At 40.5% G+C, this 15,222-nt stretch overlaps 1 protein-coding gene across 1 annotated transcript in view; it reads left to right on the top strand.

Moving 5' to 3' along the window:
- Positions 1–171: 171 nt before the first annotated feature.
- The window catches only part of nsd1a (nuclear receptor binding SET domain protein 1a), a 35,989-nt gene continuing 20,938 nt past the window's right edge, over positions 172–15,222 (top strand). The window contains exons 1-6 of the mRNA XM_053478352.1: positions 172–609; positions 2,006–2,823; positions 5,750–5,891; positions 6,076–6,248; positions 6,414–8,229; positions 14,938–15,050. Of these exons, the coding sequence (XP_053334327.1) occupies positions 2,023–2,823; positions 5,750–5,891; positions 6,076–6,248; positions 6,414–8,229; positions 14,938–15,050 (3,045 nt within the window). The 5' untranslated portion in view covers positions 172–609; positions 2,006–2,022. The remainder of the gene's footprint in view (positions 610–2,005; positions 2,824–5,749; positions 5,892–6,075; positions 6,249–6,413; positions 8,230–14,937; positions 15,051–15,222) is intronic.

The raw sequence follows: 15,222 nt of genomic DNA, 5'->3' as shown, positions 1-15,222 counted from the left end.
TTGATTACAGAACATAAAAAGAGGGTTATAACTATGAAGGAAGGGGTAGCATGTTATTGTGGATACATTTTTCCCCGGGATAAGACTACTATGTGTATTATAGAGAGAGAGAGAGAGAGAGAGAGAGTGTGTGTGTGTACTGTATGTAGTAGACTGGGGGTTGGGTGGCACTGCCGGTCGGTCTCTCTCTCTCTCTCTCTCTCTCTCCCCACACACACACACACACGCACTAACACACACTCAAGGCTTTTGCTTTAACATGACCAGGGCCACGATCAAAACAAGCCATGCATTTCCATGCAAAACGTGCTTCCGACCCGCTCACGTTCCGCACCGTATTTAGCTGGCTCGGTGAAAGAAAGCAAGAAGCGAGGCTTTGAATTCTTATAATTTTTTTCTACCGTCAACCAATTAATCTGGTTTCATCTCTGTTTTTTTTTTTTACAAGAGAGTAGAAATGAAAGCCGAGTCCAGGCCTAGCGTTGTTAGTAGTAGTCGTAGTGCCGCCGCTTTTTGCAGATCCGGCTTTCACAAATCGCCAAAAAGTGTCTCCTCGCCTTCCCCCGTGAGCGGATACCGGATGGTTTTATCTTGACCGAGCCGTAAATGGTAAGAATTCGGCGACTTTTCCCTTTCAGTTCTTTTATTTTTCTTCATAATTCGGTCCGAGGTTGTGTTTCAGGTCTGTGCATGTTGGTGGTGGTGGTGGGGGGAGAGAGAAAGTGCAGCTTTAGCTTCCTGTACACTTTACTACTTACTTACCCAGGATGGCAGCGCACTACCTTATAATATAATATCTCAATTGATCAAGTTTATCCGCGTATAAACCGCGTCCGCGTGCTGAAAAATCTCCGTCCTGCCTAGGTTGATCTGTCTTGTCGGCTTTTCTTCTTGAATCTAGTTTCCTTCAAGGTATCTTTTGTCTGGACGTGACGGCCTACACCAGGGCGCTTCAACCTAAACATGATACACCATAACAATGTGGTAATACATTATATGGACAAAAAAAAAAGTCTTTGGCAATGACATTGCATCCAAACACATATACTTCAATATGTCATCATTCCCCCTTGTGCAGCTATAACAGCTTCCGCTCTTCTTGATTTTTGGAATTCGTGCCCATTCATTCTGTAGACCATTTACGAGGTCAGGAGGCACCGATGTTGGACCAGAAGGCCTTGCCTTCCGGTTTATCCCAAAAGTGCTCGATGGGGTTGAGGTCAGGGGGGCTTCGCGCATGGGCCAGTCAAGTTCTTCCATTACATTTACATTAGGGTGTTTGGCAGACACCTTTATCCAGAGTGACTTACATTTTATCTCATTATACATCTGAGCAGTTGAGTGTTGAGGGCCATGTTCAAGGGACCAACAGTGGCGGTGCTGTGGTTTGAACCCAGCACTTTCCAACTGAAGTGTATGTTGGGTGTCTAAAAAGGAGAAAGTTTAATAAACTGCATGGCAGTTTTGTCACTACCTTGCCATACTATAATATCCGGATTAATCCAGGTTATCTGCGTATAAAACATCCAACGCCTTCACCACTGAGGCCCAGTTCTTCCACACCAAACTCATCAAACCATGTCCTTGCTTTGCGCACTGGGACACAGTCATGTTGGAATAGAAAAGCACTTGTTAACTGCTGCGACAAACTTGGAAGCATAGCATCGTCCAAGACGTCTTGGTACGCTGAAGCATTAAGATTGCCCTTCACTTGGGATAAGGGGCATGATTGAAACACCTGAAAACCTTCCCAACACTGATGGTACTTAGTTAGTAACATAGTAACCAGTGTAAAGATCTATCAAATGACGGAAACTTTAAAGCTCTGGATAAGAGTCTGTGCCAAATGCTTAAATGTAGATAGGCATAAATTCAAGAATTAACAGGCCTAGCCAAATACTTTTTGTTTGTCATTACAAAGTTCTGAATTATCAAATATACAGATTTACTAAATGAACCTGGTCAGTAACAACCTTTGAATTTTTGTTCTTTTTTTTTTTGGCAGGACGAAGCCATGCCAACATGAATCGGTCGTATAAAGTGGGCGCCCAGGATGGCTCGGAATGTCACCCGGGCCCTCAGTGTCCGCAGGGCACCACTTCCTGTGGGCTCCAGCATGGCGCGAAGCATGCGTCCTCGTTTGGATATAGCCAACGGGAATCGTCCTCCAGCTACAGTCCACTCAGGAGGCTACAGGACCTGACGGCGATGGTGAGCAGGCCCGATATGAGCTTACACGACAGGACCTTTCACGGCCGAGCTAAGGCACATGTGCACGGCTCAGAGTTTGGCCTCGGCCTTGTCCACTCGGCCCAGTCGTTCGGTCGCGGCGCTGACGACAGCGTGCTTAGCCACAGAAATCTGGACAAGAACGGCTTTTCCCCTGTGAGCTCGGACAGCCTGGAGCACATCTCGCCAATCCTGAATGGATTCCTGCATTTTGAATCAAGCCTCTTTGACAGTGGAGACAGCAAGGACGACCATGAAGAAGAGGAGCGCGTGGCAGCATTTAAACCTTCAGCTAAAAAACGCCTGAAACGGAACTCTGTGAACGCAAAGAGTTTATCAGGTTCAGGGCTAAACCTAAGCCTGAACAGACATGAACATTTTGACCGGGTTCCTAAAAGTACTCCTCAGCCAGCACCAGACCCTCCTTCTAGTCCACCTCAGTTGCCTGTTGAAGTCATGCTAAGGGATTTTGATAGTTCGGACGGCTACACGGATAGCGACTGTGACCTTCCGAGCACTGAAAACTGCGCAGCGATGTTCAACGTAGGCCTTGCTCAAAGACCAAGTTCACCTAGCAGCAGCTACTCAGATCCTGTAAGCACTCCATGTGTCTGGATTATAGTTTAAACCTTGGGTCACATCAGGGAATCTTTCTTTAACATAAAGAAATTTAGCACACAAAAAGATTTAAGGGATAGAAGGCGAGTGTAATATCTCTATTAGTGAGTAATCAATTTCTGAATAGAAAAAATGTCTTAATCAATACAGTATTGCAAAACAAAAAATATATATATATATGAGTGGAGCAACTCATAACGTTAAAACTGTGGTAGCATAACACATTACGCATTTTATTTTATAGGAAGATTCCGTCATCACTTTGGGAACTAGTTATGAAATTTAAAATGAAATCTTTTTACCAAATAGTTATATGATAAATAACGACTAATAACATTAATTCAGGTCTCAATGTGAACCTAGTCCAGGCTGAAAACGGCTTGAGAAAGACATCTATGATGTTGATATTTCCATATAACATCTAACACTTTAAGGAAAAGCAATGAAAGAATTTTTTACCGATATGTTGAAAAAGTTAACGATGAGGTATTGATCCTACAAGTAAACTTTAATCAACTTCAATGCTACATATAAGACTGCAAATCAATTTCTCATTCCAATAATAAATTAAGCAGCAGATATAAGGTTTATTTATACTCTTTTTTTTTTTACATTATAAAAGTTTTCTAGTATACTTTATCAATTGAAAACATTATAGTAATCTATACTGTAACATTTCTAAATACAGGGCCTGGATCCAGACGCATGGTGCGTTTTATTTAGTGTGCATCGTAGAAAAACAATTATCGATTACAGTCTACTCTCAACATCTTGTAAGGCATCCACCTCAGTCAGTAATGATGAATCGAGTGTCATTATTGCAGCAGAGGAGTTTCTTGACGTCATATGCAAAAACGAAAATTCCCCGTGATTCATTTGATCAATTGTTCATCAGGTTTCTCCCACACAGTAGAAAAACTGGAATATTATATACTGTTTTATAATTTGTGGATAATTGAAAAAAAAAAAAAGATTTTGAAAAAAATTACTTTTTGGGGGGAAAATTAAGCTATTTTCTCGCCAAGTTTATATTTTAGCCCAAGGAAGACATACTGAAATACGCAGCTGTAGTTTATCTGTTAACGGCCCATTGGTTGTCTAGTCGTTGTAGTTTGGAACGCTCTATCGTCGTAAGCAGCCACTCTATCAGAACAGTGAATCAATATTAAAACTATTTATACCATATTGTATTATCGCCCAGTAGAGAACAGCTTAAAAATACATTTTAATCACACGTATTGGCAAACATTCTTTAACGTGTTACTCATCGGGTTGTTTGAAAGGGTTGAAAACTTGCTTTCCTTGCCACCTACTCCCAGCCAGCTCTACAGGGACTGGCTGTTTCATCTGCTGTGATGCATTAAGTTAAAAATGGATATTTTTATGCAAAGACGTGAGTCATTTAAAGACCAACCGTTTGAGAACAACAGTCAGGAAAAAATGTCCTGAAACGAGTGAGAACACTGATCAGGTGTTCTTGGTCATTGTTATGCGAGGAGTGTTTAAGTCAAACCGGTACATGTCATTTATTTGAAAAAAAAAAAAATTGGTGAATGGGGGAGTAAAAACGATTGTTTAAGAACAGGACAGCGATGAGACTCGTAGCCGCAGTAAAACATTAGTTTTAGGCTGTATGATGTATGAATGACGAGCCCAGCGTTCAGCGTTTACATACAAACACCAAGCTATTTCATTCTTTTGTTGATTATGTATGGGGAGCATTATTTTACATGAATATTTGTCTATCGGAATATGCTACCGCTAAATTCTGAAATAAATATACGTTAGAACAAAGCATGAAAACATACTCCACTTCCTGTTATAGTCCATTTACCTCAGTTTTCGATGGTGTGGTGCGAATATTTAAGGATTTTTTTTTTTGACAAGGACAGCATTATCTGGAAGAACACTAACCGAGGGGTCATTTCCGTGAATATTCAGTGAGTGGAATGACTGATCCCTGGAAATCGATGGATATCTCATTGCCAACTTGTGGAAGAGACGCATCTGTCTGTGCGAACTGTACACACAATCATTCACCAACATCACTTGGACCATTACAGGAACTCGGCTGAGAGCTATTGCCACCGTACAGTCTTGACCTTGGACCAAGCTATTTCCAAATGTTTTCACCATTACAGGAGTTCCTGGGAGGCCAGCGTTAAAAAAAATACTTTTTATCTTGATTGGGTCCAAGCATCAGTAAAACGTTGGGATAAGTACATTAATGTAGCAGGGGATTATATAGAGAAATAAAGGGAGTGTTCTGTTGTTATGCACAAACAAAAGTCCCGGTTTGATTTGAACCTCACTCGTAGTTAATTTGACTTTCTAGCTAAACTTTGCCTCTAATGCTGTGCATCTATGGATCATTGTACAGTTGTTCAGTACAGATAGATGATAGAAAGAGATTCTAAATGACTGTAGGACCATAGCACGGCACACAAGCCAGTGGTGAAAATGAAAGGTAACAATTTGACACATATTCTATGAAATGCTTGTTCATAATAAACACAACAACCTAAAGAGAAAAAACAATCAAATTAACTCATTGATGTAAAGATTTTTTTAAATGCCTTATAAGGTGAATAAGCTGAGAGAGTGGTTCATTGAGCCAAAATTAAAAAGTGAACTATATAAATTAGTCGATTAGGTAAAACATGCGGTTCTGGGTATTTAAATCAATATTTCAGAAACGTCATTGGCAACGGTTTGATCATACACCGTGTCTGTGACAGTGCAACACCACATGATGGTTTCGCTGGGAGAGTCCCTGACAGTAGGAGCGAATATAATAGGAAACTTATTATAGTGTAATACCTGGTTGAGTGTCCCACCTGCTTGACTGAATCTTCTGGCTGGTCTTTAAGTCGTACTTGATATACCACTTTTTCGTTCACAGTCCAACAGCCCAAAGAAGAAACCTCTCCCAGAAGTGAAGTTTACCGTAGGCGATGTGGTGTGGGCCAAGTTCAATCGTAGGCCTTGGTGGCCCTGTCGCATCTCCATTGACCCCCAGAGTGAGAGTCACACCAGGATGAAAGGTTAGTGATTATACTAATTATTCGTATTCATCCTAAACTTCCCATGCTCCTAGCTCCAAGTGTGATATTATGGACGACAATGCATGTATCATGAGCTGAATTCATACACATGATTGTTTCACAATGTCAAGGTTTAAATTAACCTGATGTAAAATTTCAATCTGGTTACGATGTGTTGTTTTAGAGCCCAACAACAGGCGGTGTCGAATGTATTTCGTCAGGACGTTTGGGGAGATCGTGGACCAAGCATGGGTTCCTGGGAAAGCCACGTTCGCTTTTGAAGGAGGGCAGCAGTTTGAGAAACTTCCCGTGCTCAGGCGACGAGGCAGACAAAAAGACATGAGTTACAAATACATAGTAATGCCTGGAGTTACCTTTGTGTCCTTCTTCTATTTTATTAAAATTCCTTTTTAAATATGTAAAAATAATATGTATTACTTTCTCTATTAGTGATGCAAATATAATGTAATGCTTTATTATTTCCTGTCGCGTAACTATTATTATATTTTGCCATTACTGCAGATCCCAAAGCGCATAATGCCCTTGTGGAAAGCCAGCGTGAAGGAGGCAGAGGCAGCTCTGCCAGAGTATCTCAGGAGTAAACTACAACTTCCCTCAATCAGAGAAGTACACTCTTCTGTTACGGATGACAGGACATCCACCCCTCCGACCTTCTCCGAACTTCCCCCGTCCTCACAGAGCCCGGGTTTCTCCAACGGACACGATCTTCCCGTCATCGTTTCACCCAAAACGAAGGCGGGAAGTAAAAAGAAATCACCTGCTAAAAGGAAAAACAGCTCACTGCTGAAAAGCCCTGTTGAAATCAAAGACGAATTGTTCTCCAAGCTGATGTCAGGCCACACACTGGACATTTCTAAACCACCTGCTGCTTCAAACGATCTGGCGTCTGACTCCAGGGACTGCCCATACTCGGATATTGATTTAGTTCCCCGGATACTGTGCCCGAAACGCTCAGAAGAGCGACTCGAAGGGGAGTCGGATAAAGAACTTTGTGCTGAACCAAAGGCAGAACGTGCGAGTAAAAAAACGAAAAAGGTCCGAAAGACAGAGAAAGAAACGGTGTCACACAAGCCAAACAACAAGTCAACAATCAAAAACAAAAAGTACACCACTTCAAATGGCAGGACATTAGATAGCACTTCCCTGGGATTATCAGACGGAACGTTTGAGATGCACTCTCACTACTTGCCGGCGAGTTGCGGCCTCATGACCCGAGCCCTCGCAAACTACGAGGAAGAAAAGGATGATCTTGACTCTAGCCATGAATCCCAATCATCTTCTCCGACTCTGTCTGATGAGCATGATTCATTTTCTCCCACTCTGGATGTATCAGAGAGCACAGAAAATCAATGGCAAGTGAAAACAGAACCCATCGTCGATCCGGCACACCCGATGTCTCAGCGATACGCGGGATCCTCAAACCCGACTTTGCTCAAGTTAACAAGAATCCGGTCCAGCAAGGAGCCGTCTCAGAACGGGTCTCAACTCAAAACCAAATTTCCCTCCGTCACACCTTTGGATTCACCGGTCACTGATTTAAAAATTAAGAAAGAATCAAGCATTTCATTTTCCTCCTCCTCCTCCTCTTCCTCCTCTGTGTCATCCCCATCACCTTCACCCTTGGAGACTTTCCGGGAGCGTAAAGACGTTTCTTTACATTCTCTTGCGAAAGACGAGTCTAGTTTGGACGATCAAAATGCCAAGTACAAGTTCACCACCTACCTTATGATGTTGAAGGACATGCACGACACCCTTGAGAAAGAGGGAAGGCCACTGACGCTGCCTCCTGCCTCTCCTTCTGCCCTTATCAAGCAAGAACCCTCGCTCCTCCCCACACAACCCCAACCTGAACCCACAACTCCTAACATGGTTCTTAAGAACGGTGGTCAGCCTCCTGGGGTCCAGAACGGGCCACAGGGGAAAACCACGAGCATCCAGAAGCCAAACAAATCTAAACCTAAATCCACAGGAAAAAGCGAGGCTCCTAAACACGACGGTGGAAATAGTTTGCTTCCTCTGGTTACAGACCTGAAGAAACAGAACGCGCTAGATGTGGTTGACGTGCGAGCAGCTCCAACGGAGAAACTCGCAAAGTCCCGGTCAGATTCTGGACTTGATAAAAGTGGGAAGGTGGTGGTGGCGCCAAAAAAGCGCTGGCAGACGTTTGATCCTCAGATTGGGGACAGGGCCAAGCCAAGTGATCAGGGAAGCGTGCTTGAGCAGGACAGGGTCATGCCTCCTGGCAGGCTCAATGGAGTATTTGAGGAGAGCCACCAAAGCCCTCAGGTCAATGCTGTGGAGAGAAAGGATAACTCTGGTAAGTAAAAATCAGCCAAATTTTTGCTTTTCTTAAAAAAAAAAAAGAAATAAGAAAAAAAAGTAGCATAAGTGGTGGTCTTGTAGTAAGAACGATGTCACTGCTGTCCTACGATTCTCAGATCTGGGACGAGACGCTTGGGTAAAGGTTCTGGATCTTGTGGAGATGGTGCACTTGTTAATTACTGCCTGAATAGATTATTAAGAATGAACAGTTTAACAAATAGAAAGATGAAAAAAAAATTTTTAAGGGCACCATATTAAGATTAGAGGTATGTCTTAGGACTGTATGATGCAAAAAAAGCAAGTTTTCCTTCTTTTAGGTGTAAGCAAGCATTAAAGGTCCTGTACTTCGCTGTTTCTTTAATAACTTATCACAGGTCTCAGAGCTCCTTGAACTGTGGGGGTATTTATGCTCCAGCTGAAATACCCCTCGTCTTCCGAACATGTCTTTTCATTGTCCGTGTAAATAAGCTACTGCGGAGCCACGCCCCCTTATAAGACTGGGTGGAGTTGAGTAACAAGCTGGGGGAGGGGTATCTTCTTATATGAGGTCACATTATTGGGGGTCCAATTAGCTTGTTTAAACCAATACAAAACTGAATGAAAGACAAAAAGCAGGGAATGTTTTTGTTTTGTTTGTTTGTACATGCACATTGGAAAACCATTTGAAAGTCCCTTTAAGATGTGAAGCTTGCAGGACAAAGAAATGGATTAATTAGTTAATTTTTTTCGTAGTATCTGCCTGGTCTGGCTCATTTTTTATGTTTTATTTTTTGTTAAAATGTTTCGGGAAAAAAACACGAACAAACATTCTTGCACTTTTTATGAACTGGAGTGATGTAGTCGAGGTTGAGGAACTTGCAGAGCCAGAGTTCACACAGCACGCCGCTGACAGTGTTAATATTTCTACGACCGGGGTTTTAACGGTGCTTTTTTGGGGGGTCTTAGTGGTTGTGGGATTTCAAGTCAACTTTTATTTAGTTGAAAAGCAAACACAGGACACATTTGAGGTTTAAGCCATGCCTGCTGTTCAGCACTACAGATTACAGATATTTTCTAGCATGAAACAGTTCAAATACAGGTAGAGACAGTGTTGTTGTATTATGTCCCAATATCTTAATGGGATAGTTCGAAGTTTTTCTGATAAGCCTGTCTTCTATATAAACTGAGGTGTGTATAAGTACTTTACCGTAGCTTTTGGGTTAATTTGGCGAGGTCAATGCAAGTATTCATAGACTCATATGAAGCTTCTGCAGTCACAGTGAGCTAAATCGAGTTTCAAAGTTACGGTGTATTTGGTACAAACTCAACTGCCAGTTTGATTTCTGCTTGTTTGAAATGAAAAGCAGCGTCCACACGAGCCCTTCCTGGAGAAGATATGACACCTCCGCTTTAGTCTGTATGGTGTCATGCAGTCATCTTTTTTTTGTTACAGCTATATGAGGATGAGTTAAAAATTCTCCAAACTCTGGCTGTAAAATGTGTTTTAATTAACATAAATACAGAGACAAATACATACGTACGAAGACAAGAAGTATAGATTCGACATAATCATTTTGCTTTTCAATAAAATTTGTCCATCTGTCAACAAGCTTTCGTATTCCCTTATTAAAAGAAAAAAGTTTTACGTCTAAGCTGCGAGCCACGAATGCACCGCTGTCTTTACTTTTTCGTCAGAAGTGAATCTTTGTCCTCGTAGGCTGCTTTAAGGGAATCAAAGTCCTCAACATGAGGTTTTGGCTCTCGAGATGAGAATCACAGAAAACTGTAAGCGTTCTGGAATTTTTTTAGCTGATGGTCGACTTTTGACCTTTTTCTCTGTCAGCGATCGAGGATGTTTTCATTCCATTTACTCTCAGGTATGTAGTGATGAATCCGTGTCCCTTCACCAGTAACGGTTCTTTTTAAAAAACTTTCACCTTCCTTAGAGTATCTAATGCTCTTCTGTGAGTTGTTTCGGCACCAGGTACACCCCCAGACCACAAAAAAGACCAATCACTGTACGCTGTTTTTTTTTTTTGCAAATCACTGATATTCACCGATATTCACATCTGACTGGGGGAGACAGTAGCCTTGATCGGAAAGCGCTGATAAGACAGTGCGGCTAACACAAGTTTTAATATAACCGGCGTGCAGATCACTTTTGACCCTTATATGTGACCCTGTCTGTGAAAACTCAGCTAACATCATTTTTATTTTGTGTGACTCACCGCTTTCAATGCGGAAAATTTTAATGTAGAAAATAACGATTTGCCGAAAAAAAATGTTACACATACAATGTTTTATACAATTCTTTAGGTTTGTTGAAATATTTAGCGAATATATTTTCTGTCTCTGTAGACAGTTATTGTCGTCCTGCATGTATTTATATACAATGTCATTCATCAGGACGTATTTGAATGCTAATTACATCATTGTTTTGTCACTCCTTCAAACGCACGAAGGGTGTAGCAATCAGTTTCAAAGCATTAGAAAACAATTTCACACTTTTTTCACATTTGTAGGATGTAGTCTTGCTGGATCCTTCCTTTTTTTTTTGTAAAAATTTAAATGCAGGGAAATATCATGTGAGAGAAAAAGAGAAAGTGAAAGTAAGAGTGTAAATTAGGACAGGTGGACCCATCTTTGTGTTGAATGCAAGTTCCTAACAAATTTCTAATCTGTTTCCTAAGAAAATTGTGTGTGTGTGTGTGTGCCTTGTGATGGATTGGCACCAGGTCCAGGGTGTACCCCACCTCATGCCCTAAGTCTCCTCTGATAGGCTACAGGCCCACATGATCCTGTATAAAGGATTAAAGCGGTATAAAAGATGAATGACTAGTCTAACAATTATTTTTTTTTACAGTTACTCTTGTGTAATTTTATGGTTGGATGATTAATCTTTTGATTAATTTGCCAGTAAATATTAATTATGACCTTTATGTCATTTAGGCTTTTTTTTCAAGCTTTTTCTCATAAAAAATGTAAATTTTACAAATACAGGCTGTCCTGTACTTGCGAACATGTACAGTTAAATCTTGGATTGCGAGCATAATTCATTCTGGAAGCGTGCTTGTATATCAAAGCAATAATCCATAGTAATCCATATAATAATTTCATAATATCTCAATAATGGAAACTTTGACGATTCGTTCCACAACCCAAAAGTATTCATATAAAAATAATTCATACAGAATATAAAGTAAAAATTAGCCTCCACTTTACCTAGAGGAGACACACATACACACACTAATGAAAGAAAACGTCTTTAACAAGGAACCTCTTTAATGACACTCGATTTTGCGGAAATGTGACGTTGCGTCGTCGTAAGACAGATTCATCTCCCTGCTACAGACTTGGATACAAAACAAAAACCAAAGTATACGAGTATACTGAGACTGAGCACGGGAGATGATTACCCACAATTCCCCAGCGCGCAAGACAGAAGAACCTTTGGCTCAGTTATGATCATGTGACAGTTGGCAGACAAAGCCTATACGTATTACTCGTATTTCCGTAAGACCTCACTTGTTTATCAAGTTAGAATTTATCAAAAAAATTTGCTTGTCTTGTTATACACTCGCAGACCAAGTTGTTCACAATTCAAGGTTCAGCTGTATCTGGTGAACTGCAGTGTCAGTTTTTTTTTTTCAGTACACGGGAGCTACTTCCGGTATTTTTTCACGTCTAAAAATGTTCGAAGAACCACAGTCTGTTCGTGCCTGTGGACTCCTTGTAATGATTTTCTCTACATAAAAAAGAAATATAATAAGTATTATATAATTATATAATAAGTGTCAAGAATAAATAAGTCCAGTGGACATGTGGCAGAATTTATAGAGAAATAAATATTTGTATTAGTTTAAAATAAAAAAGTAAAATGCACACAACTTTGTCTCTACAATAGACCTAAAAAAAATACCACAATATAAAATAATAGATTTTTTCCCATATAAATCAGGGACAATCTGATCATTTTGATTTATACATAGTTGATCACATGTCAAACTCCTTTCCCTAATTTTTTCTTTTGATTGTGTAAAGCTGCTTTGCGACAATAACTGTTATTCAAAGCTCTGTACAAATAAAACTGAGTTGAATGAAATCTCTGAATAATAACAAATACTTTACATCCCTCTCAGAAAGTCTTATTGCCAGGTTAGCAGTTATCATGAGCTCTGGAAAATCTTGTGTCAAGCTCTTGAAACACAACTGATATGTGTGCAGTGATTCCCAGGTTTTTGTTTGAATGTGTGCGTGCTGTGGTGAGCCGTTACATACCGTATATTAAGTTTTTCTGTAAAGAATAACCAAGAGTTGGATGATCGGGTTGTTTATTTTTGGGAATAAAGTCTGCTGGCGAAGAGTGAGTGAGGTGGAAGGGCGTTGAAGAGGATGAAGAGTGGAAAGGCTGTTGGTCCTGATGACATACCTGTGGAGGTATGGAAGTGCTTAGAAGAGGTGGCAGTAGAGTTTCTAACTAGTTTGTTTAACAAGATCTTGAAGAGTGAGAGGATTCCAGAGGAATGGAGGAGAAGTGTATTGGTGCCGATTTTTAAGAACAAGGGTGATGTGCAGAGCTGTGGCAATTACAGAGGCATAAAGCTAACAATGAAGCTGTGGAAATGAGGAGTGGAAGCTAGGTTAAGGGCAGAGGTAAGCATTTATGAGCAGCAATATGGTTTCATGCCTAGAAAGAGTACATCAGATGCAGTATTTGCTTTGAGGATGCTGGCGGCGAAGTACAGAGAAGGTAATAAAGAGTTGCATTGTGTCTTTGTAGATTTAGACACCGTCCACACGAAGCCGGTGTGTTCCCTAACCGATAATTTTTTTTCGTGAACACGACTTAGAGAAGGCGTACAACAGGGTGCCGAGAGAGGAGCTGTGGTGTTGTATGAGGAAGTCTGGAGTGGCAGAGAAGAATGTTAGAGTGGTGCAGGACATGTATGAGATCTGTAAGACAGTGGTGAGATGTGCTGTAGGTGTGACAGAAGAGTTCAAGATGGAGGTGGGTCTGCATCAAGGATCGGGTCTAAGCCCCTTTTTGTTTGCTCTGGTGATGGACAGGATGACAGATGAGGTTAGACAGGAGTCTATGTGAGGAATACATGTGTGTGAATGAGAGGAACCCAGTAGGAACAGTGAGGATACAGGGAGCAAAGGTAAAGAAGGTGCAGGACTTTAAGTACTTAGGGTCAACAGTCCAGAGCAACGGAGAGTGTGGAAAGGAGGGGAAAAGGGGGGGACAGGCAGGTTGGAATTGGTGGAGAAAAGTTTCAGGTGTGTTGTGCGATAAAAGAGTATCAGCGAGAATGAAAGGAAAGGTGTACAGGACAGTGGTGAGACCAGCGATGCTCTACGGCTTAGAGACAATGGCACTGAAGAAAAGACAGGAGGCAGAGCTAGAGGTGAAAGACAAAGAAGAAGAGAAAGTCTGCCGGTGAAATTGAGGACGAAAATAAACAGCCCTAATATTAAGTAAAGAAACTGGTTATTTTAGCAGTGTGTGTATTTCAGTAGGACAGACTGTAATATTTTAAGTTGTTTTCATGGAGTTTCTGCGTTATGCCTTTATTATTAACCAGTGTAAGTACCACAAATAAAATGTTTGTAGAAATTGTTAAAAGGTTAAAGCTAAAAATAATCTGCTGATCTTTAATGTAATTAGTGATATTATTATTATTTCAGGTTTAGTCCCGCGTACATGTCTGTCTGTCTGTCTTTCTGTACGGAAGAACTTTCTGTCTAACTTATTAATACAAACAAATCAAATTCTATAATTAGAATTATTTATGAATAATTTGTACATTCTCTGTTCGGTAATCGGAGAGTGAATCACAGAGGAGAAATGGAAAAAGTAGATATCAGATAAAGATGTAGTTTCGTCTTAAGTTTGAGTCATTTATTTTATAAGAAGCTGTCTGTTTATGTTGACATAAATAATGAACATCAGCAAAACTGGGTGTTAAGAAATGGGACATGACTTTAAGCCTAATCCCAGCATGTGCTTTAAGAGGTGGTTTCTACAGGCAGTAATGAGCACTTGTGGACCAAATGGCTTCCACTACATCAGCATATTGAGACTGTTACACCTTGTTCTGCACGCATATTAGAAGAGAAGAAAAGGCTAAAAATAGGCCAAGGTTGTGCCGAAACAAAATAGCAGAACTGCAGCATTAATCAGCAAATTAAGATTGCATCGGTCAAAAAATAAAAAAAGTTTTTTTGTTTAATATGTACATTATGTCTAATCGCAGTTTAAAAAAAACAGCTAAGCTTTCTACATAAGGTTTCTAACCTACATAACTAGCGAGGTAACTAATGCTAGCATAAAAGCTGGCAAGCTGGCAGTAACATTTGATATGTGGTGATGTATAAACACCGCTATGGCTGTATATCTTGTTAGAACCCCAAAGATTTATTGTCTTGAGTCCCGAGATTATACAAAAAAGGTGTGTATTTAAAAAACAAACAAAAAACACACAGGGTAGAATATTGATTGTTAGCGCTTTGTAACGGTCAAAAAGGAAAAGACTGGTGAAAGAAAAAGTGTTTTATTTTCTCACTTTACAGCAGAGTATTCGGTCAGGAGCATGCAGATGAACCTTAACTTTATGCTTTGATTGTAAAGCCTTTCCTACACACCGTGGGTTTGGTGTCGGATGCCTGGGTCATCACTGAGGCGTTAATTGATTGATATTGATTTTTTTTTTCCATCTCACAGAGAGCAAGAGACTTCGGAAGCCAAGCAAGAGGCTGCTCGAGTGGAGCGAGGATTACGAGTCAAACTTCACCTTGAAGAAGAAAACGAAGAAAACCCCTGAGTCCTCCAAATCAGTAAGCCTTACCTGGGTGTTATTCTTGTAACAGTAAACAACGAGTTGTGTTATTTAATACTATATTTGCAAACGTTAATAATAATTGAGGATAAACTCCCCAAAACAGCATGATCTTAAGCATTTATTTTAAAAACCTGCTCAAATTTCACGCTGTCTGAGCACGTGTTTGA

This window comes from Clarias gariepinus, chromosome 2, assembly GCF_024256425.1.
Source record: "Clarias gariepinus isolate MV-2021 ecotype Netherlands chromosome 2, CGAR_prim_01v2, whole genome shotgun sequence".
Taxonomy (NCBI): Eukaryota; Metazoa; Chordata; class Actinopteri; order Siluriformes; family Clariidae; genus Clarias; species Clarias gariepinus.
The sequence above is the reverse complement of the archived record's forward strand: the minus strand, read 5'-3'. Positions and strand labels throughout refer to the sequence as shown.